At 42.3% G+C, this 23,255-nt stretch overlaps 1 protein-coding gene across 1 annotated transcript; it reads left to right on the forward strand.

Annotated features, from left to right (window-relative positions):
• Positions 1-1,366: 1,366 nt before the first annotated feature.
• NAA30 (N-alpha-acetyltransferase 30, NatC catalytic subunit) lies at positions 1,367-20,884 on the forward strand. The gene is given in 7 exon segments (XM_083863158.1): positions 1,367-1,421; positions 1,713-1,931; positions 1,933-1,971; positions 1,974-2,642; positions 10,084-10,207; positions 12,226-12,281; positions 18,819-20,884. Coding segments are annotated over 6 exon segments (1,242 nt in total). The 5' UTR covers positions 1,367-1,421; positions 1,713-1,715; the 3' UTR covers positions 18,957-20,884.
• The last annotated feature ends 2,371 nt before the right edge of the window (positions 20,885-23,255 follow it).

Here is a 23,255-nt window from a genome sequence, read left to right on the forward strand (position 1 = left end):
TGAAGCTTTGCAGGGCCCTGGTAAGACTTTCTCATTTTTGTTTGCTGGAGTTATTTCTCAAGAAAGTGACAGGTCTGGACTTAAAAGTGAAATCCAGGAACTGCTCTACATGTCCTAACAGGAATCTTTAATTAGGAAGAATAAATAGTGTGGGATTACAGCCTCCTGTTTATTAACTGCTTAGTGCTGAAGTAAAGTGGGAAAAGAGTAGAAGACCTGTTGGAATTACAGGCTTTTATTCAAAGCAATTCCTTATGGAAATATTGAAATTTTGAGAAAGAAATGGATATCTGAATCCTTTTAGATCGATTTATTCTTTTCCAAGTCACCTTTGCCCCATCCCTGGAAGTGTCCAAGGCCAGGTTGGATGGCCTTTGGAGCAGCCTGGGATAGTGGAAGGTGTCCCTGAAACAAAATGATTTTTAAGGCCCCTTCCAACCCAAATCATTTTGTGATTATTCTGTGATTCAGAAAGGTTAATTCATATCCTCTCCATCCATGTTGGCTTTGTGTCCTGCAGACTTGCTGTGTATATCTGTTTTTAAACACTTCTTTCTGTTCCACAGAGGTGTTCACGTACAAAACTGTGTTCAAAGCTTTCATTTTTAATTTTTTGTGTGTTATCAGGCACCAAAGGACCCCTGTGGGGCCGGTGGAATTGCTCTGGCACAAGTTCACTGGCCTGGGGGAGTTTAAACAGAAAGAGCAAACAAAGGTCAGTGCAGGACTGGCCCAAATTCTGCTCTCACTTGTGTTGCTGCTATGGGAGAGCCAGTCTCTCTGCTAGGGTGATGTTTGTGTGAAGGAGACAACTCAGGCCAGGAAACATTGCTAGAGAGGGTTAAGATGATCGAAATGATGATGATAAACCTGGTCTAGTGGAAGGTGTGCTGATCCAAGATGAGTCACAAAAGGTTTAGGTCGGATATCAGGAAAAGGTTCTTCCCCCAGAGGGTGCTGGGGCACTGAACAGGCTCCCCAGGGAATGGGCACGGCCCCACATTTGACAATTTGACAGAATTCAGGGCTGGGACACGCTCTCAGGCACAGGGCGGCATTGCTGGGTGTCCTGTGCAGGGCCAGGCGTCGATCCATGATCCCTGCGGGTCCTGCCAGCTCAGGATACTCTCAATCTGGGTGTGTTCAGTCACAGGCCGGACTCAGCCATCTCACAGGCCTTTCCCAGCCCAGGAGGTGCTGTGATTCCGTTCCCCTGTCCCCGATTCCATCCCCTTACTCCCGTCCCGGCCCCGCGCTCCCCACACCCGCCCCGCCTGAGGGCGCCGGCCCCGCCCCGCCGTCTCCAGGCGCCGCCGCCAAGAGAGGAAGTGTCGTAAGGGCCGACAGGAACTGGCCGCGGGTTTTACGGCCGCGGCGGCCGCGCTTGGCGGCGGCGGAGCGGGAGCTGCCCAGACGCGGCGGTGAGTGGCGGCGGCGGGGGGACCCCGGGCCCCGAGCGCTCCGGGAACGGCCCCGCCCGCGGGGGCAGCGGGGCAGCCGCCAGAGGGGGCGGCGGGGCGGCGAGGCGCGGCCCGGGCACCCTACGTGCCTTTGTTCGTGCCCCCCCACCCCCCCCCACCCCCCTCGCTCCCTGCCGAGCGCGGCCCGTGAGGCCGCCGCGCCTCCTCCCCACATTCCCGTGGCCCCCGTTGGGTTTGGCGCTTTCCTCCTCCTCCTCTTCCCCGGTGAGTTTGTGTCGGTCTCTCCCGTAGGATATGGCCGAGGTACCGCCGGGGCCTAGCAGCGTCCTGTCCCCGCAGGGGGACACGCTCTCCCCCTTTCCCGGAGGAGGAGGAGGAGGAGGGGGGGCGGCTTCCTCCTCCTCCTCCTCCGCCGCCTCCTATGCCGCCGCCGCCGCCGCCTGCACCGGCGCCCAGGACGAGGAGGCCGAAGAGGAGGAGGAAGAGGAGGGACCCGCGGGCGGACGGGAGCAGCAGCAGCGAGGAGGAGGAGGAGGAGGCAGCGACGGCGGCAAAGGGGGCCCGCAGCACCGCCACCACCACCGCCACCACCACCACCCCCCGCACCACAACCACCAGCTCAACGGCCTCATCAGCCCCGAGCTGCGGCACCTGCGGGCCTCCCTCAAGGGCAAGATCCTGGGCTCGGAGGCAGGGGCGGCCCCCGAGGGGCTGGAGAACAAGCGAGCCAGCAAAACAATGGGCTCCGGACAGCAGCAGCCGTCGCCCCCCACCGCAGCGCCCTGCTCGTCCCCCCACGCCAACCACCTCCCTCCCCAGGGAAGGACTGCACCCTCTCCGCCTCCTTCTCCCCCGGCTAAAGGGGACAGGAGCCAGCCTGCTGCCACAACCACGACTGCTGCTGCTAAGACTGCAGCCCGCAATGGGCTGGCAGGAGAGACTGGCTTGGAGGAGGAAGAGCAGGAGGAGGGGGATGAAGGAGGGGAGGAGGAGGAGGAGCCCCTGCAGCTCCTCTCCGGGTCCTTAGCGGCAGCCTGCAGTTTGAAAGGCTCGGGAACGGACTGTCAGCCCGAGGAGGACCTAACGATACGATACGTCCAGTATGAGTCCGAGCTGCAGATGCCCGATATCATGAGACTGATCACCAAAGATCTGTCTGAACCCTACTCCATTTACACATATAGGTATTTTATCCACAACTGGCCACAACTTTGCTTTTTGGTAAGTTGCCAAGAGGGGAGCAGGGGAGGGCAGGAGTTGGGAGTGGTTTGGGGGCCGGGGAGGAGAGGATGGAAGGGTTGGAGTTTGTGGAAATAGTTTTAATGATCTTTTTGTGGGTAGGGCCACAAAGCTTTTTTGGAAATACCTGTCCCCTTGTGACCTGAGCACGTACAAGCAAAGCATGTGCCCGAAGTTCTGCATTTAACACATGTTTTAAGTGGTGGGGAAAGGTTTTGAGCACAGGGCCAGGATCCAGGAATTCAGGGCTTCTAATCTTGGTTTTGACATTGACTTTTGTGACCTTTGGTAGCTCATTTTATGATTCTGTCTCAGTTCCTGCGCTTGGATTTAAGAAAGAAAGTACTTAGTCCACTAATGCCTTGTAACTGCTTGGTAATTCTTGCACAATGGTTTCAAAACTGACTAAAGCAGGGCTGGCACATAAACGTTAAGTGATAGGTGGAGAGGCGCTGTGAAAGGTTTAGTAGCTTTTTGATCCTTGAGCTTCCTTTGACAAAGACAAGTCCAACTGTGTTGCTTTTACAGGTGCGAGAGCGCTCGCAGCACGCAGGAACTCTCACGTTGGCTCCCTGCTCTAACAACGTATTTAGTGTTGTATTCTTCCTGCTGCACTGCTGAAAGGCTGGTTTAGCTGCCCCCTGCCTTCCTGAGTGTTTAGCACTTTTTTTGTGTCTCAGTTGCACGCTTTTAGGATGATAATTCATCCGCAGGTAAATGAAACTGAGTAGAAGTTGGCCTGAGGAGAGTGTGTGCATAGCAAGGGCTTAGCTGTGCTTGGTTTACTCATAGGAACACTTAGAGCTGCAGAACAGAACGTTTAGGGGAGCTTGTGGCACTTCCTTGCCAAAGAAAAATGATGAATTCATCTCTCTTGATGTTTTAATTAAGATTGGACATTCCTCTGAAAGGTCTGATTTAGGCAGAGCCAAGACACCCTTCACTTCAGGGGTATCTCTGAAATTTTGAGAGTACAAGAGGTGAGAGTAGTGGAGTCCATCTGGCCTTAAACTTCCTGAATGTTCCTGGTTTAGGATCTGGTATCATTTATAGCAGGATTGATATGGTTTATAGGAGGATTTTCAGAACTGTGCCTCTTAAAATCCTGCAGAGGGAATACAGTAGGATTACAGGAAGTTGAGCAAAGCAAAAAGCTGACCTTCTGGAACAGAACAGAGTATGAAAGTACTGGAGAGCCTTGTTGGATGCAAAGTCATGTTTGCCATTACAAGGATGCTGATCAGAGCACAGTGAGCTCTGCCTGTGACTGATTTACCTCACACTGAGAGTAAAATGCTCAGGAACTACAAAAGTCCATACTTTGAGCATCAGGTGGAACCCTGGTAAAGCCAAGGCAGTGTTGGATATTCTCAGATCACAGTGCATTTGTTTAGACTTTCAGTCATTATGGGTTTTTGTTTTGTTTTTTTTTGGTTTTTTTGGTTTTTTTTGTTTTTTGTTTTTTTTTTTGTCAGGGAATAACTGGAGAATTTTGTTGTGAGAAAAGCAGTGACAAGTTGTTTGACAGAGAACTAAAACAGATGATTTCTAATAAGTGCATTTAAAGAGTAAGATATCACTCAAGGAAGAGAAAGCTTATTTTGTAGTGACAGCTTCATTTTTTGATAGCCCTGAAGAATCAACAAAACTTTATTTGAACTCAATGTATTTTCTTTTCTTTTTTTTTTTTTTTTTTTCAAAGGTGAAACAATGCAAAGTACATAAAAGTGTAGAGAATAATACATGGCTGTGAATATCTAAAGCCAGCAAATTGTGATCTGCTTAATAATTTGAAGGTCTTGCAGCTTGCTGAGTCAAATTCATGTGTGTGGGGGATTTGGGGTTTTTTGTGACTAGTTTTAATATTTTTTGAGGTTTGTTTCTTAGAGGTTGTCTTGAAAACTTTCTGTTCCATAAAATATAATTTGTTCCTGCAGTTAATGGATTCCTGAACTACTTCTCTCTAATAAGTCGCTATAAAATATTTATCTTCAGTCAGGGACTGCATATTTCAATTAGCAAGAAGTGTCAGGATGCTGAACATGAAGCTTAGTGCCTGATCTTGCTACTGAATCATTTGATTTAATGCTTTGTGGCCCCCCACACCTCTCTGGTTTCAGGTTTTGGCTGGATTTTGATTGTTTTGGGAAAAGAGGTTAGCCTGTGATTTGATTGTATTTGGAAAAAGATCTGTAAGGGTTCAATCAATTCCTTTACTGAATTTCACCATCTCCATTTGAAATTCTTCCAGAGTACATCCACCTGTCTTCCCAGTGCTGTCATGGCACCTTTTCCTTTTCTCTTCCTGTGAGGGGAAAGGACTTGACACCACTGAAATTTAAGATGGAATGTGCATTTTCCCTAAATAATCAGCACTTGCCTCTTTCTGATGGTTTATTCAGTGAAACATCTAAAACATAATTTCCCTATTCTGACAATGCAAAGCTAATTTCTGGGGACACGATTAACTTCATTGCATGGATTTGAAACTTGCTGAATTTTGGCTTGGCCTTCCCAAGTTCCCCAGTTGCTCCAAGGGCTGGTGCAGCCCAGGCTGCCACTTGTTTTCCCTTTCTCTTCAACTCCCTCTTCCCGCCTTGTGCCATCCCTGTGTTTCTGTGATTTTGGGAGCCAAGGTACCCCTCTGACCAGCATATGCTTGTAAATGTGTGAGTATTTAAATGTTTTAGGGTGATGCTCTGTTGGTTTAGAGCTCCAGATATATCCCTGTAGGATGTCACAGGCTCTGGGGCAAGGGCAGAGTGCACAGCTGGAGGAAAGGCAGAGGAACAACCCTGACTGGCCACTGGTGACCTGAGTTTTTCAGACCACAGTTCCTAACTGCACACTCAAGTTAATACTCCACCTTAAAAGGGCCTGGAGATACTGGAAATCTTCAAACCCTGTTAAATTCAGTATCAAATTTATCCACATAACTGTTATCCTGACTTTAGGGGTAGCAAGTTGGGAATACTGCTCAGTGCTGAGGTGTCACACTGCAGCAGTATCTGGGCTGTGGCAAGGTAATAACATTTTCCTCCATAAACTTCCAGTGGAAAATGTCCCTCTCTTTAGCAGGGGGTTGGAACTAGATGATCTTTAAGGTCTTTTCCAACCCAAACCATTCTGGGATTCTGTAAAACTCCAGCTGTCTGGTTAAATTCACATTTTGCTTGTCTTCAGAAGAGCAAGTTTGTGCTGTGTATTAGGAGCGGGTGCCCAGTAAATGCCTGGTTTTTACTTATTCTCAGAAGCTCTGTCAGCCCAGTTTCTCCTCAATTGATAACCACTCCTCTGCCAAAAAATGACAGGGGCAAGAGGCATCTTCTGTTCCATGTGAAGTATTTTTAAGCAATGTTACATCTTTGTCCCCAGATGGATTGTAAATGCATTTTCAACGTCGTAGCTTTCTTTTAAAGTGGTTTTGTAGCTTCTAGTCTTAGCAGTGCTGAAGTTCTGAAGCTTGCATTTCAGACTGATAAATTAAATATTTCAGAAAATTGTTTTCAAAATCCTTTAGCGTGGGAGAGGTGAGCTTAGGAAACCTTGCTCTGTGCCAGAGTTTGGATAAGACAGAACATAATAAAAGCAGAGTTCTGGCTGAGTGTTGTAACTTCTCCTCTAATTCACTGTACCACTCAGCTGCCTTTTAAGAAAAATCTAGAAGATCTATGCCTTTATTGGGTTCTTAACTTTGCCACTAGCTATAGCACCATTTACAATTTAAACTTTCACAAATTCAAAAATAACCTATTAATTCCATGTAAATGGTTTTAAATGTGTTGTAAATCCTAAATGACTGCAGTTAAGTCTTGTTTTATACTAATGCTTTGCAATTTTTTTTCTTTTTAATTGGATTTGATTCAAGAGTCTCGATGTGTTGAAATTAAGACTTGTGAGACATCATCCCTGTTCTTCAGCTGTGGAAAACCTGAGGCTTAAAGGAAGAGCCAGAAAAGTTAGGAGGTTGTCTGAGAAGTCTTCCTGGCCTCATGCCAGACGTAGGAAGAAGTTGTTTTGTAGGAGAATTTGCAAATTTTGTATTCCAGTTTGTTTTTGGGAGCGATCACACTTTTCAGACGGTCTGTCACTGTCGATGGCTCTGTGAAAATTGAAATCCCTGCAGCACCTGAGCAGGTGACAGGAGCCAGGGCAGTTATTCCAGAGGGTGTTCCTCACACAGGAGGGAATTGCTGCTGTCCAGGTTCACAGAGTGGAAGCAGAGGGACGTGGTGATTTGTGTGGTGATTTGCCAGGTATGGGAAGAGCTGTGGCTGAAGTGCCAGACGTGAGGTTAAAACCATTGCCCTGAGTGTATCCTCTAATGGCATTCGGTAACATGATCCCTAAATGTGAGCCAGTTCATACCGAGCTGTGCCTGGAATACTTTGGGATGGACTTTGGTGCAGGTGTGAAGGGAAAATGCCGTGCAGTAGTGCAGGTTCTGCTGTGTTTGAGTTGCAAAATATTTCCCTTTTGGGGCTCATTGCTTGTTATTATCTCCTTTAAGCAAAATTCACAGGATCTGGATATTAAATGCCTACTCAGACTGGCTCATAGACATAATGGCATCTTTGATAATGAAATTAATATAAATTGATTAATTCTGTGCAAAGTAATGTTCTTGCTGATTTACAGACATTTCTCTACTAGCTCTTCCAGTATATTAAAGTCTGGTTTGTTTTAAGCATTTAAACTTATTCATAGGAACAAAGATGATGCAAATATTGGATTTGGATTCATGTATGTTAATCCTGCTACTATTAACCTAATATTGGAGTAAATCTTACAGTGCTCTGTGGAGTTTATAATATATAGTAGTGACTTAGGCTGAATTCTGTTTGTAGAAAATTACATGTTTAGAAGTACTTTCATATACCTGAAAGGAAAATTTGGCCCGTGATTGTCTTTTTCTAAATGATATTGTGTGGGAGCTACTTCTTCTCCCTCCTCACGACTCTCCCTATTTTGGTCTGGTCTGGAGGTTTTTTTTTATTCACACAGTTTAACCTTCTCCAGGAAATTAAATTGCAAAGCTTCACATCACAGTTTAGGTTCATTTCTAGCTCTAGATAAGGTTGGAAAGAAGGAGAAAGGAGAGAAAAGGGAACAAAAATCCCTCTAAATGAGGTGGAAGTGCAGAACTCCCTTTATGAGTGGAACAGCTGTAGATTAACTGCCAGACTTACCTGCCTAAAGACAGAGAGAAATAGATTTCAGTGTTTGCAGAACTGGTAGCAGAGTCATTCTTTATTCAGCTCTCTGGCAGCAGTGGTAAAACCAGTGGGTATTTGCTTCTTTGATCACTGAAACAAAATTCTTTGCTGTTCATTTAGCATTTTAAATATATGATTCATGAATATAACTTTCCTAAAAAGTGCCCTGAACAGGAAAGAGTTCCGATACAAAGTGTCTAGATTATCATTGCTCCTGAAGCATGTAAAAAAAAAAATACATTTATCTTAAAAATTCTCCACATAACTGTTAGGATCAGCACTTTGCACGTGTTCACTCCAAGGCAAAGCACAACTGTAACACACTAGTTTGTGGTGTGCTTTTTTTTTTTTTTTTTTAGTGAGGTATAAGATTACATCTAGGTACTCTGCATAATTATAGCAATGTTCTGAGCAGTCTGTCTGATGATACTCTTTATTTAACTCCCTGCTTTTCTCAGGTCTGAGCCGAGATACAGAACTTGCCTTGAGCTGAAACTTTGCATACACCGTTTGAGTACGGGCACAGCTCCTCTTTTCTGTGGAATAAACTGTGTTTTGGAACAAATGAAAGACTGCTTAGAGGCTCTGTGTTTCAGTCCAGTTAGATCATGCTACGGTTTTTGTTTGTTGTTTTAAAAGCCACTTGTTAAGATTGTTCAGGGTTGTTCTTGGATACTGCTGAAATGTGTTTTCCTGCCAAATAAAAACTTAGCAATAGTTATATTTGCTTCAGCTACATTAGAAATGGAGTCAGGATCGTGCTGTATCATAGGGCTTTGGAACTGAAGCTTGTACTTTTTTGGCTGCTTCATTTCACTTGTGCTGCAGCTCCTGGGTGACAGCTGACTTGGTTAATAACCCACCATCCACGTGGAGATGCTCAAAGACTTTATTCTTTTTGGGGTGAAGAGCCTGTGCCTGCAGTATGACCTGCAGGAAGGAATCTTCTGTCTCTGGAGCTTTACCCTGCAAGCTGTGCACAAAGGCTCAGGTGGTTGAGTTTATACCACAGACTCGGGAGAAGTGATCTCTGGGTTCACAGGTGGCTGCTCTGAGGTCTGGCAGCACTGGCTCCAGCAAGATCTTTTCATTTGACATGTCTTAGAGTCGTAAATTTGGATTATCCAGCAGCTCTTGTGCCAGCACGTGCTTGTGCCAATCATGTCCCGTAGTCCTGGTTTAGCTGCTGCACTTGAGCCCAGGGCTGGTCCTCCCTGCAGCTCTGTCAGAGGCTCTGGATCCATTCACACACCCATATGTAAAATTAAGAGTTTCTTTTTATCTCTGCCCATCTTTCCTGAGTGCACAGGAATTTGTTTTCCCCTTGGATGCTGTCCCACTCTGCAGCATTACTCAGTTTTACTGCTGCAGGTTATAATGTCGTTAATCCCTTGTGCTGCCTAATCCTTCAGTTAACATGACTTAGTTTTCCTTTCTCTCATGGTAAAATTTTGGTGAGCACAAGTGGGTGTGCAAGTGGTTTGTTGAGTGTTTGGGTCCTTTCCTTTTTGGGGTTTTTCTTGTTAATATTTCAGAGTGTCTACATCTCCTTGACCACGGTTACTGTGACAATGGCACTGGGATTAACTGCCAGTGCATCGCTCTCAACAAATGAAATCTCCCAATAGTTAAAATGTGTGAAATTAAATGTGCTTTTTTGTTTGTTCTCTGGGTATCTTATGGCTGAAAACGACAGTGTCTAAAGATTAAATGCAGCAACACTTTTCTCTGATCCTTTTGTGACCTTGACATTAAAACCAGACAAAAATTAAGCATGTTATCTACCACAGCCCTTGTACAGGAAAATTCAGATCACTATTAAACAGGAACGGACTTTTTGCCTCTGCAGAAGCCCATATGAAAGGGTAATTTATGCCTTAACCTGGTCTTTTATTTTATTTATTTTCCCTTTTTAATCACCTGTGTCCTTGCCTGTAGACTTTGTGAAATGATAATGTGGTTCTTTCCAGGAATAATTCATTGGTTGGTTATTGGAACTTTATTGGAATGTAATAAAGCAATGAAGTCTTTTAATTATAGTTATACTTCAGGAGGGACTTTTAAAATTTACATTGTCACCTTTTGGTAGCTTCATGCAGACAAATTTTGTGTGGCTCTTTCACTTGAAAAATGAACTGGTTTACTGCTTTTTGGTAGCACTGTGGATCCCAAACTGAGAATTCCATCCGTGTATGTTTGTCTTTAAGGCCATGGTAGGTGAGGAGTGTGTAGGTGCCATCGTCTGCAAGCTGGATATGCACAAAAAGATGTTCCGCAGAGGTTATATAGCCATGTTAGCAGTGGATTCCAAATACAGAAGAAAAGGAATTGGTAAGAATAGCCTTTTTTTGTTCTTTCTTCCTTAAATCCTCTTGCTGGGATAACTGCAGCTGTCACAAAGATTTAAGCTGAACTGAACTTGAGGATGTGGTGCTTTGTGTGTCATCCCTGCCTTACTCAACCGCGCCAGCTCCCCAGTGGCTTTTCTGATTTTGTTAAAATAACCTGAAATGCCCTGTGAGGTTCACACCTGGGATCTGATAAGGCTAAAAAGGAAGGCAGGCAGCAGCCCCTTACCTCTACCACTGCCAAATAACAACAGTGGGAACTGCTTTGTGGTTTTGTGTGCCCTCATCACTGTATTTCTATGTTGTGTTCAGGCTCCTTTTTTACAGTGAACTTATTTCCTGACTTCCCCCTATAAATTATGCATATATTACCCATCAGGGAGAATGTATGGAGCTCATTACTGTATTAATCAGGGAAGAAAAATAGCTGTGTATTGTTATTTGAGTGATTGAAATGGAGATCTGTTTTGTTGGGAAGTTACACGGTAAAGAAATCACTCCTGGCAGGGAGTTTGCCCTTCCTCATTAATCAGTTTTGCCCTGTTGAAGGGATTTTCATTCTAACACCAGTTTGCCAAGTTGACTTAGCTAAATATCTGTTCTTATGGAACTTAACTTTTTCACACTGGTTATTGTGAAATTACATTTTGTAAGGTATTTTTAACTAAATGTAGCCATCAGTTCCAAAGCTTAGAACTGAGCTTCACCACTCATCCACACTGAACAGCTCATGCTTCTGTGATTAAAGACAGAAAATTACTTGCAATCGAAAAATACAGTGATCCATTGCAGAATGTATCACTGTGTTTGCTCTCTTCCAGAAAAAAACTCTCCAAAAAAAACCACATTACCACGACTATTCAAGCATGTGCAGATTTTTTTTCTTTCCCCAGTGCAATTCAAAAGCCATTGTTGGTTTCTGTAGTGGAGCAGAGGAAGAGGATACTGAGAAATCACTGTCTCTCCTTTTAGCTGAGTCATGAAGGAGTCTGCCATAATTTAATTGCAGGTGCTTGGATTCAGAAGTAAATAAGAACTAATGCTGTTATTATGAAGATCACTGCAAGATTTTTCCCTCACTTTAGTCAGTTTGTTAAATTAGAATTACATACATAGAATTGATCTTAAAAGCCTTGCTTACTTTAGCATTATATATGTTGACTTTTTTGTACATCTGCCACCTTACTGTTTCTCAGAGTGCCCTGTTAATCTGAAGATCAGCTTTAAATGTAAAAGTTTTATCATAACATTCAATGCAAAATCTTAACTGATTAGAGTTTTGAGAATATTTTAAAACATTCTGTAGATTCCTTGGGGGTTTTTTTTCCTTTTCTATAGCCTTTTTATGGAAGTGAGATTTATCCAATTTCACTCAACAGCAGTTTTTTCCACTAATAACTTTGAAAACAACTTTCAATTTCACCCCCATTCTACAGACAGGTAGGGATATTACATTTGTAGAACTTTTGTGAAATCGATGACAAATTAAGTTAAAAAAATTAAACAAATGCTTGACTGAAGGGAAGGAATGGGCTTCAAGAATATTATTAGATACTAGCAAACCCAAATGGGAATGAGCCATAAGAACAGTGGTTTCATAAGTTCTGTTACTAACAGAAGTATTTGTTTTAGTAAGAGGAAATTCCCTTGGAAGATGAATGTCCTTCAAGTACACGCCAGCAGATTTTGACTTTAAATGCAACAAAAAGGGATGAATCACATCTTGGAAGGCTATATATAACACCCTGTTGAGCATAGCAGCCAGTTTCTAATATCCTTGTGTTACAAGAATCTTGCACTTGAGCTGAGTCTCTGGATAACTTCACAGATTATTTTGGTGTTCAAACCTGAGACTGCAGCTTGACTGCAACTCCTTGTTTTTCTTTTCCTCCCTGCTTTCCCCAGGTGTCATGTCATGTAGGTAGCACACATGAGTCATATATAAACTGGCTTTATTTTTTTGCACTTCAACTCTGACACTTACTGAAATCTGTGTTTCAGGTACAAACTTGGTTAAGAAAGCTATTTATGCTATGGTTGAAGGAGATTGTGATGAGGTAAGATTTTATAATCAAAACTTTCATAATGTGAATGGTTTGCACTCTCTTGTATGTGGATTCATTTCACAGGTTTTTCTTCTACAGGACTTTTTTTAGGTGGGAAATAAGTTGGTAAGAAGGTCCTTTATAATAAAAGGGAAAACAAACAAAAAAAAAGTATGGTACAAATAGGAGATGGACTTTCTAAATTTGCCCCAAGTGCTGAAATTCAGCAATGTACCTTGTGAAGCTGCCTCAGCCTTTACTCAGGCCCAGTTTCCTGCAAGGGCCCCAGTTTGAGGTGCAGCTGAGCTGTGGGATGAGCATGTCCTGTGCAGCCCTGCCATCCCTCCAGAGTACACACAGCCACAGAACAGTGTGTGCTGTGCTGCTGCAGAATGTGGATTTATCACAGCCACTCATCAGCCTGTTCTGACACTGCACAGAGCAGAGCTGCAGTGGCAACACAGGCGTGCAAGGAGAGTGACTGAATCACTGGCAAACTTCCCTGCCCTGAAAGTTGTTACTCTTTTACCAGATTACAGTTCCAGCTTTTTTATATATACATAAAGCAACTCTATTGTTACGTGCCTTGTTTAACCTGTGAAGAACTCTGCCTGCATCCATCCATCCTCCTTAACCAGGTTCTCTGTCCCTTTAACTTGCAGCTCCTTGGCACAATGCAGTTGTTCCTGATACATGAGCACTGTCATTTCAGTGTGTCACAGTTAATGAGCCTTTGATCTCTGTGTTATCTCACTTCAGCTGCTCCCTCATTGTCCCACTGCCCTGTGGGGAGTTTCTTGTGCAAAGCTACAATTGGTGTCACAGGACTTTTGGCACAACACTCCAGTTTATTTTTCTACTTGTGTTTCACCTCTTGCAGCATCCCTGCCTGTGCTCTGGTTTCATTCGTAGGGGGATTTATTCTTCCCCTCTGATCCCTTCATGCCTCTGCTTGCTGGTGTCTTCTTCCCCCTCACCTTGTAATTTATGTTGTGCTTGGGCAGTACAGTACAGTCTGTAATTCTTTGTTAAGTTCTTTATTTTGGCTTCTTACCTCTATCATGTTTTCTAAAATGCTTTCCTTTAATCTCTTCTACTTTACTACTTGCCTATACTGAACTAATCAAGAAGAGGTTTGTTTGTTTTCCCCACTGCTCTCCACTATGGTCTTGAGTTGGTTTCCCATTTCTAGACTAGTCAAGTTGTTTAAAAAATTGCAAAATACTTGAGGATCAGGGTTACAGTGTTCACACCACAACTGCAGAAGTGAGATGCAGAGAAGGGAGGTGAATTGCCCACTGTTATTAGAGAGTCAGGAGTAGAAATGGATGTTTCTACTCAAGCTCTGAGTTGCAGTAATTACTGTATAATTTCTGAATGTCTGTGTGCTACTTCTCCTGTAAATTCATTTCTAGATTGGACTGTCTAACAGATGACCTCTAACAGTAACCTCTTCTGTGTCTGTCTTTTTCCTTTACCACTGTCACATTAATCCAATATCCCTTTTTGCTGGTTTTTTATCTCCATAAACATGAAATAACTGTGATAAGGTCTGCAGTGAGGCCTCATTAACTCTTAGTCACAGATTTTCATCTCTGGTGCTGTATAAATGCTTTGGACCAGGGGCAGAGTGCATTTCTCAGATTCTTTTTCTTTATTCGAAGGCACTACAGTTCAGACTCCTTGAATTGTTGGCTGGTTTTAGAACTGCTTTTTGTAAAATGATGATTCCACACTCATCCCCTGCTTTTGGGGGGCTTTTACACCAGCTGAGTCTTGTGCTGGCACTAAATTTTGAACCCTTTAGGGAGCATGGAATACAAACAGAGTATTTTACCAATTTTTCATCAACAGAGGCACACCTACACTTATTTTTATTTATGTTGTTCTTTTCCACATACAGGTTATCCACAACCAACCAGCCAATGTTTTCATGGGTTTTTTTCTTTGCCACCAAGTGGGCTTCTTCCACATCCCCAAAATTGTGCAAAATAAGGATGTTGGGTACTTGTACTATGTGGTGGAGTGCTGAGTTTTCAGTCAGACCAGAATCTGAAAAATCTAAACAGGCACCCATGAAAAGCTCTGCCCAACTCTTGGCTCTCCCCAGTTTTCATAACAGTTGTCAGGAGATGAGTTTCTGATTAATTGATGCTTAAAACTCATGATACATGAAGTAGTGCATCACAATAATTTGTCTGTGTGAGATGTATAAATAGTTTAATCATCCCTGCAGCTTTGAGGGTATTTTTCTACATCTTTTAATAAAATCAGAATCATGATGAAAATAAAAAGATACTGCTTTTTGAGATAAGATGGAGCACAATTAAAAACAAAATGCTATTTTCTGAAACTTGCTTGGAATAGGATTAAAAAACATGAATATGCAGCTGTGGGTGTCGTGAAAAATTTCCAAAGGCTGCTTGGAAACTCTTCCCTTCAATCTAATTATGGAATAGATGCAGTAAATAGACTTAATGTTAATAACTTGTGGCATATAATCTGATAAATGCCTCACTCCTTGTGTTGCTTTTTGAAGTATCACAGATTTGGCTTTGGAGGTACCAGCATTGAGTCCTAAAAAACAAAGGATTTATACAACACCACAGATGAAAATCTTGACAAATCACAGCTGATAAGTGGCATTTCAAAGCCTGCTGCAATGTTCTGGTGTTTAAGGACTTTTTTTTTTTTTTTTCCCCTGAAGGCTCTTTTAGTGGGAATAAACCAAGGCAGGCATAGGGAATGAGTGATTCCCAACAGTGGTCAGCAACCCTTCCTGAGAGGGAGTTTCTGCTGGGTGCAAAATCTTCCTCAGGGGTGGTTTCTGTGGGAAAGCAGTGGAGGGAGTAAGTGAGGAGGTGAATTGAGGGGAATGGAATCTGTGTGCAGGGGAGGAGCTGCCCATGGAGCTGGCCATGGCCCACATGAGAATAGAAACCAGGGAAGTGATCTGGTGTTGGGGGTGGGTGCTGGAACCAGAAATAACCTTCAGGCCTGAAGAAAGTACTCGACAGCAGCTTCCAGCTGGAGTGTCTGCATAGAGCATTACAAAACTTTGGGATCTCTGATTTGTGGGGTTTTTTTTTACCTTTGTGACTTTTTCAAGTATTTGATGTTTATGAATTCTGGTATTTGGGGTAGTGAACTGTAATGGGCTGAGTTTCCAGTAGGTCACAGTGATTTAGGATAACTGTGGGCTGGCTGCATAGAAAAGGTGAACTATGGAAATAAATCAGGTGAAGGTGAATAGTTTTACTTCCAACTCTAAAGTTTGGGAGATATTTTTCTTCCAGTTTAAGAAAGAAAGAAAAGCATGTGCTAATTGCAGCAAGGTGGGTGTCTGGCTGCTTTTTGTACTGTTTTTGCTGGCAAGCAATTTCCCAAACTCTACAGCTGAAGACCATCCTGTGTAACTGTTACATCTCTTAATTACAACTAGAAAGGAAGAGTTGTTCATATGCAGGTTTTCCATCTGTAACAAATGACTGAGGAATCTGCAGGCAATCCATTCACTTCATATTGCTGAAATAATGTACCATGCAAGTGGTAACTAATGAAAATAAGACTCCAGCAAGTGGGGACTTCAAAAACCTTTTTTTTTAAGCAAAAATGTAGAACTTGAAAGGGGACCACAGATTCTCATAGGACTTCCCATTGAAACTTTAGGGTGATTTAGAGTGGGGTTTTTGGCCACACTAGTAGGTGTGTCATTTCAATTCAGCACCTAGTAAAAATGAAATGTGTATTTTTGTGGAATCCTATTTGAAATAATTTCATTACTGATTTTTTAGTTTCTCCTTCATCTACAAAACATATAAAGTATGAACTGTTAGATTTTTTGGGGTAGTGTTTCTCTTTAAAAATTAAGGCAGTTAAATGGATTAAGGACACTGGACAAGTCCTCATAACTTGAGTCTGATGATCTGTCAGATTTAAAAACAGGAATAGCAACTTCCTCTGTGAGTGCTAGGAGGACTTTTTTCATTTGATTTGGCTGTACCCATTCTAGGGCTTGGGTTTTAAACTTGAGATCCTTCAGAGTTTGAACTGAAGAAGCAAGAAAGCCTGACCACTCCAGTTGGTTTCAGTTCAGGAATAAATTCAAGGTATGAAAATATAGCAACAAGGAACATTGCACTCCACTCTTAATATAGAAGTCTTCTTGCTTCTAAACCCAGTTAATATTAGAGTTGAGCTAAAACGTTAGGTTTATGAAACTGAAGATAAAAGAGAATGTCACAACCTTCAGAAAGTTGCAAAAAACTTGAGCAGAAAACTCTGTTCAATCCAATCAGAGCTTTGTTGCCCTTGGGGGGGTGTTACTGTGTTACCAGAGGATTTTAACAGGCATATGTGTACAATAAAATCAACCCACAAGAGCAGAAGTAAATGTAACAATTGAAAGTTTGCAGCTTAAATGAAAATCTCACACAGGAAGGGATGCTTTCTTCACCAAAGGAAGCGAATGAAATCTGAATAAAATATGCCTATGTTTCCTTTTCAGATAACAGAAACATGCCTTCAGCTGCAGTATATTGAGATCAGGGAATTACTTTTCATTGTGCTGAGACTTCCTTAGAAATACCAGAGCAAATCTGTTGCATTTGCTTTCAAGATGAGCATTCTCTCAGGTAGTGGGATTCCAACAAACCTGTATTTCCACATTGAACCACTCCCTTCAGCTCAATCACCTGCAGTGCTGGAAGTGTTTTAGCATTGCCAGGTGTTGGAGCTTGCAGTTGAATAGAGAGTTGTTACATCACTCTGCCAGGTTACTGAACCTTTGAGAGAGTGAATGGCCCTGGTAGCTGAGAGTTCAGATAAATAATCCTCTGCATGGTGGATTTACACAGGTCAGATTCCTTCTTTGGCTTCAGTGTTTTGTTTAAATTGGAATTAAGGAGTTGTACAATGTGCAGGAAATAGTCCTCTCCAGCAAAATGATGGTGCTTCCATACTTTGTTACAGATGAATAGTTATCCATTTTAATGGATGGAGGATGTTAGGAGTATTCCATCAGCTCACAGATGCCAACTAGAGAAATTCAATCTCTAATTCTTGTCACAAAACTGAGAATTGAATTAGGTTGTCTTAAGTGTGCAGCTACAACACTGCCCTGCTGTAATTTAAGAACTCTGATGATTAATTTAGTTCCTTTTTGTAAAACTTAACTATTTCCAAGTCTTACATTTTTCATTGGGTTGTTATCCCCAGCTTTATTGTTCTTTCAACGTCCTTACACTGAGAAACACAGGTGGAATTGCCTATTGGAATGTGGCAGCCAGACTGGTCACCTACAATGATATTTGAAAATCCATTTAATATTTCACTGAAGTTTTCCTGTATTTTCATTCTGTGGTCTTTTTACAGTGACCATCAGCTCCTGTCTAATATGTGGATGTTCACTGTCAGGGGGTGTGTGGAGCCCAGTCCTTGTTAGTTCAGCCTGTGTTCTTGTGCAACCAGGATATCTTGCTGATAGCAGAATCTTCAATAATTGAGTTGGACACCACTAAAGAGGCAGAATTCGTTTTTATTATGTGGAGGGAGTGCAGGACTTGTCAGTTATGGCAGAGTTGTGTTCAGTGCATGTGGAGAAAAGAGAGAGAGGAACAATTCTGAAAAATTCAGAAGTTTTGTGATGAATGTCTTGTTAAGGCCAGCGTAGTTTTTTCCTATGCTTGAAAATTCTGAGACAATTTTGAGTCTTAATCCTGACTACTCTTGGACTCGGGTTTGGTTTGAGTTATTTCTTGACAGATCTTTCTGCAGCTGAGATCTTACCAACACAGGGGAAAAAATATGGGAAAACTCTGCTTATTCTTCTGGTGTGCACTGTGATTTGGGTTTAGGGTATTTGTTGATACCCAAATTGGATCAGGCTCAGAGCAACCTGGGATAGTGGAAGGGGGTTGGAACTGAATGATCTTGAAGGTGTCTTCCAATCCAGACCACTCTGTGATTCTTGTGTTGAGCACAAATACTCACTGCAAATATTGTGTCTGACAGCCAGTGTCAATTCAAACCTTGTCTCTACATCTCACTGGAAGGAATCAGGGGTCAAAGATATTAAATCATTAAGTAAATGCTCATGTGCCAAGTGCTTGTGACATGCAGAAGTTCAGTTACTCATTCAAAGTGTGTTTTGGACCCTAACCTGTTTGGTAGCTTGGGTTTTGGGGGAGGATGTTGGGAGACAGAAGTTATTTGGGATTTGTTTGTTGCTGTGGTTTTTTACCCTCGTTAAGAGGTGGTGAACTGAAATACTGTTTACAGCCAAGATCTAATATCTTGAATGTTGTTTACAATTACAGTTGTGGATGAACTGCTGGTTGATAATTTTTTTTTAATGTGGGAATGGATGCTCAATGTGGAAATATTGCTTAATTAAGTAAAGATAAGAAGAAATGAATTCCATTCATTGCTAACAAACGTACCTTTAGATAAAACCTTTGGAATTGGTTCAGCAATCGGGTACTTGCAACTGCCGACTAACGCAACACACTTTTTTTTTTTCTTCTTTTTTATTTCTTTTCTCCCTTAAAGGTTGTATTGGAAACAGAAATCACAAATAAGTCTGCTTTGAAACTTTATGAAAACCTTGGTTTTGTGCGAGACAAGAGGCTGTTCAGATACTATTTAAATGGAGTGGATGCACTGCGTCTGAAACTATGGCTGCGTTAGGAGACCCCATCCCAGCGAGCAAGCGACGTCCCAGCAGCGCAGAGTTGTCCTTTGCATGCAATGCAATTTGTCCCAAATTGCTTTGCAAGGTGGACTTTTAGTACTTTCCATGCAGCTCTTAAAAAACCTGTCAGTGTCCCATTGAGTGTCGCACACATTCATTGCACTTTGGCATGGCGCATTTGTTCCGAATTAAAGCCGATTGTCTCAGACTCCGAGTCCTTTTGGTACCAGCCAGATGTGCCAGGTGATAGCCAAGATAGGTTCATTCATTTGCAAGTCTGCTGACTCTTTAGGACATCCACACAGTGAACGTTTTATCAGAGAAAAACCTGGATGGGAACGCCGCTTTTGGTTCCCGAAAATTCAAAATAAAGCCAATGTAGATTGTAAAATTCTATAAGTATACTAACATTTCATACAAAAATTGCCATAGTTTTCTGGGGAAGAAGAAGAAGAAAAAGAAAAAAAGGCTTCAATTTTAGGTTTTATTTTTCAATATTGAATTTTTCCATTCTTAAATATTGGTACCTCAGTGATTAGTGAATGAAAAAATGTATTGTAGGGTGGGGTGTGTGTTACAACGAGTAACCATTAAATTGCGTCTGCCAGTGCCTGTATAGATAAGTATATTTGTCTTCACCTCTAAGTTTGGAGTGCATGCTTTTATTCTTTTACTTTCTTCAGTTGTCTTTGCAAGGAAAAAAACAAAAATCTGCTTTTATTTAAATTCTGGATTTGATAATAAATTATTTCAGATTTTTATAATTCGGATACTTCTCCCAAACTAGAGTTTGGAAGGCCCTTCTTATAGCAAGAAGTGTAAGCTATTTTGAAAACCTTGAGTAGCTGCTAAAAGAACCTGGTGGCACCAGTGAATCTCTGCTGGGTTTGGATGCACTTTTTTCATTAAAAGAGTGAGGGACTTCTTTTAAAAGAAGATAGAGAAAATTAATGTAAATTGGTATGATTTTTATTTAATCAAAATTATTGCTAGAAGCTCTGAGAAACAGCTATTTTAAGATAGTTGGAACAATTTTTTTTTTTCAGATTCAGATTGCTTTGCTTCAGTGTTCTAAAATGCTTCAATCTTTGGTTCTTGGTCTTGGTAATAAATTTCAAGGTGTATCGTATTCATTTTTAGCTGCTCTCATTTTCTCACTTATATGAGCTAAATTATTGGGGGATTTTTTTTTTCCCCTCTAAAATCAAAGCAGCGGGGAAGGAATTTTGTCTCTCTTTCTTGCATTCACTCTTACTCTGTTTTTCTCTATTTTTTTTCCCCTTTCATTATTTGGGCTTAAATAGGTTTTACCAGTACCCATCAATTTTTTCAGTAATGACAGTGTCGAGGCTTTCTTGTTCCATGTGATTCCATAGCCCAGGTCTATGAATCAGTTGGGTTGGTTTTTTTGGGTTTGTTGGGTTGTTGTTTTGGTTTTTTTTAATTTTATTTTGAAAGACAAAGGTATTAGGTGACTTGTGGAAGCACCTGTGTAATCAGAGATCTCAGAATATTCAGACTTGGAAGGGACCCACCAGGATCAAGTCCAACTCTGAGGTGAATGGTCCTTACGGGGATCAAAAGGATGAACTCTCAGTGAATCCACTCTCATGGAATCGAGCGAATTCTCCAGATTTGCCTTACTACTTTTTTTTTTTCTTTTTAGGGTTTGGTTTGAGTCGTGGGGTTGGTTTGGGGTTTTTTTTTTGTTTTGTTTGTTTGTTTTCATTTTTGCTAATTACTGTACACTAAAAACAAAACCAACAAAACCCCTACCTCCAGTATCATTTGGAAAAGAGCCCTGTGCAGGAAAACTGGATTTGAGCAAAGCCGCCTTTTGCACAGACCAATCGCACATGGTGATGGACTTTTCTTACCATGTACAAATCATGAGTTGTATTTGAAAATAAAGATTTTTAATGGATATTGGCCCTGCTGAGTTTTCTGCTTGCAGAGACACCATCTGTGCTGTCCAGGGGGTCTGTTCCCCTCAGTAAAGAAAACTCAACTTTAAAAGGGTGCCCAAGACCAAGTGTTGTAAGTGGGGTCTGTTACTCTGTGCTGGAGCTCAGCCTAAAGCCTGTGTGTAGCCACTGCTGCCTTGTGACACGATAAAACCTTTTGTTACCCTGCTCCCCCAGGGGTGCCAGTTGTTCTGGATGGCTTTTCAGCAGTTTTGCTCAGTGTTAAGACTTGATGTTGGTAGCCAGTCCTTTCAGGTTTCCCTCAGCTGTGGTCCAGGGCACAGGGATTGCTCTGAAGCTGGATCAGGGAGGTTTCAGACCTTGCAAGCAGCTGTTGGGCTTGAATCACAAATTGCAAACTGGGCTGCCTTGTGTGTCTTGCTGGGGTTTCAATCTGCAAAGCCAGACAGGCAAGTTTTCTATTGGTTAATATTTAAGCCGTGGGTGTCTTCAGATTCAGAAGCCGACTTGGAAGTGAGCTGAAATCCCTCCTCACTGCCAAAAACATCCCTCTGGAACAGACTTCAAATACAATTCTGGTTGGTTATTGTAAGAAGTGGTTGCTGCCATGCCCATGTTGAAAATAATGAGCAAAATGGATGTAGAGTCTCTCTTTTTTTGTTTTTCAAAGAGCACAAGGCCTCTGAAAGGTTGTGCCATGGCTGCTGTGTCAGAGTTCACTGCAGGAGACACTGAGGCTGCATGTGTTGGGTCCTGTCAAACAGATTTGTTCTCTGTACTGCTTGGGATTAGGAAATCAAGTGGGAAGCCTTGAATTTGCATAGGTTTTCTAAAAGAATCTAGCAAGGAAAGGTTGGTTCTTTCTCCTGTCTGTTGCTGAACACAGTTCTCTCTCCCCCTCGCCTTTTTGCATTGACAAATCTAACTAAGGAGTTGATTGCTTTTATATTTAAATTTGCCCAAATGTTGCTACTGGCTGACATGTCGGTCTGGATGTTTGCATTCATTATGTTGGTTTTTTTTTAAGAAATGATCAGGTTCATCATCTTCAAGGCATCATCAGATTGGTGTTGCAGAGTATGTCACAAACTATTTTTCAGGGCACTGCAAGACATTGCTACAACTCAGTGCTGTGTTGAAAAAACTTCAGGTCGTGTATAAACATTACAACCTATGTTGGAGTTCAGGTATCAGGTGGGCATCTATGAAAATAGCAAGTGTATCTCAAAATACTGGACTGCTGTTTTGAGTGGATTATATTCTTCTGTCCCTTTATCCTTTTTGATGAGAACAAAACCAGTGGGGTTACGAAAATGTACAAGTTGTCTAAATACAATGCAGTCAAATAAATGGTTACGTTGTTTATCTATTTCCTTTTCAACGGGAATGTTCTGATGGTTGTTTTGCTTTGTCTACAAAATACAAATACACACTTGGTCAAGGCAAGGCTGGATGGGGCTTGGAGCATCCTGGGCCCGTGGAAGGTGCCCCTGCCCATGGCAGGGTATGGTCCTGAAGGTCCCTTCCAACCCAAACCATTCTGGGATTCTCTGACAGAGAAATATTGGGAAGATTTTTACAAGAGAAAACTGTCTGTCATGACTGGATTTAAAAATTGCCATGCCTGTGTTGGGAGCATCCTGAACATAATTTATCTGAACGCTGTCACAACTGAACTGAACTGGGTCCTTTTTTTGTGGGTGTTAAGTCATGACTAACACAGACACTCTGCATTTTCCTGGGAGGTAAGGAGAGGGTTTATTATTTTGGTTGCAAGTAAGCAAGACTTGGGAACTGCTCGCAGCCTTTGCAATGCTGAGGACTTTGTTTAAAGTATACAGAGGAGTCCTGTATGTGCTTTGAAAAAATCCTTTTTAAAATCCTCTCAAAGTACTTTACATGTACTTTGAGCTTTATTCCCTCTACCATTATGTCCAGGCTCCTAAAACTCTGGGAATTTTTCAGCAGTTGTGCCTGTGTGTAGTGTGCAGGTGACTGAGGGCTGTCACCAACTGCCAGGGACTGCTGCTCGTCTGCTGGGATCTCCAAGGCTTTTCTCCTTCCAGTCTTTTTAATGATTCTTTACAGTTTCCAGTATCTAAAGAGGAACTTTTTTTACAAAGACATGGAGTGACAGGCTTTAAACTCACAGAGGTTGGATTTAGATTGGAGATGAGGAAGAAATTCCTGATTCTGAGGGTGAGGAGGCCCTGGCACAAGGTGCCCAGAGAAGCTGTGGCTGCCCCTGGATCCCTGGAGTTGTTCCAGGCTGTGCTGGATGGGGATTGGAGCAACTGGGATAGTGGAAAGTGTCCGTGCCATGGCAAGGGGTTGGAATGAGATGATCCCTTCCAACCCAAACCTTTCCAT

Source organism: Zosterops lateralis, assembly GCF_965231275.1.
Source record: "Zosterops lateralis genome assembly, chromosome: 6".
Classification (NCBI taxonomy): domain Eukaryota; kingdom Metazoa; phylum Chordata; class Aves; order Passeriformes; family Zosteropidae; genus Zosterops; species Zosterops lateralis.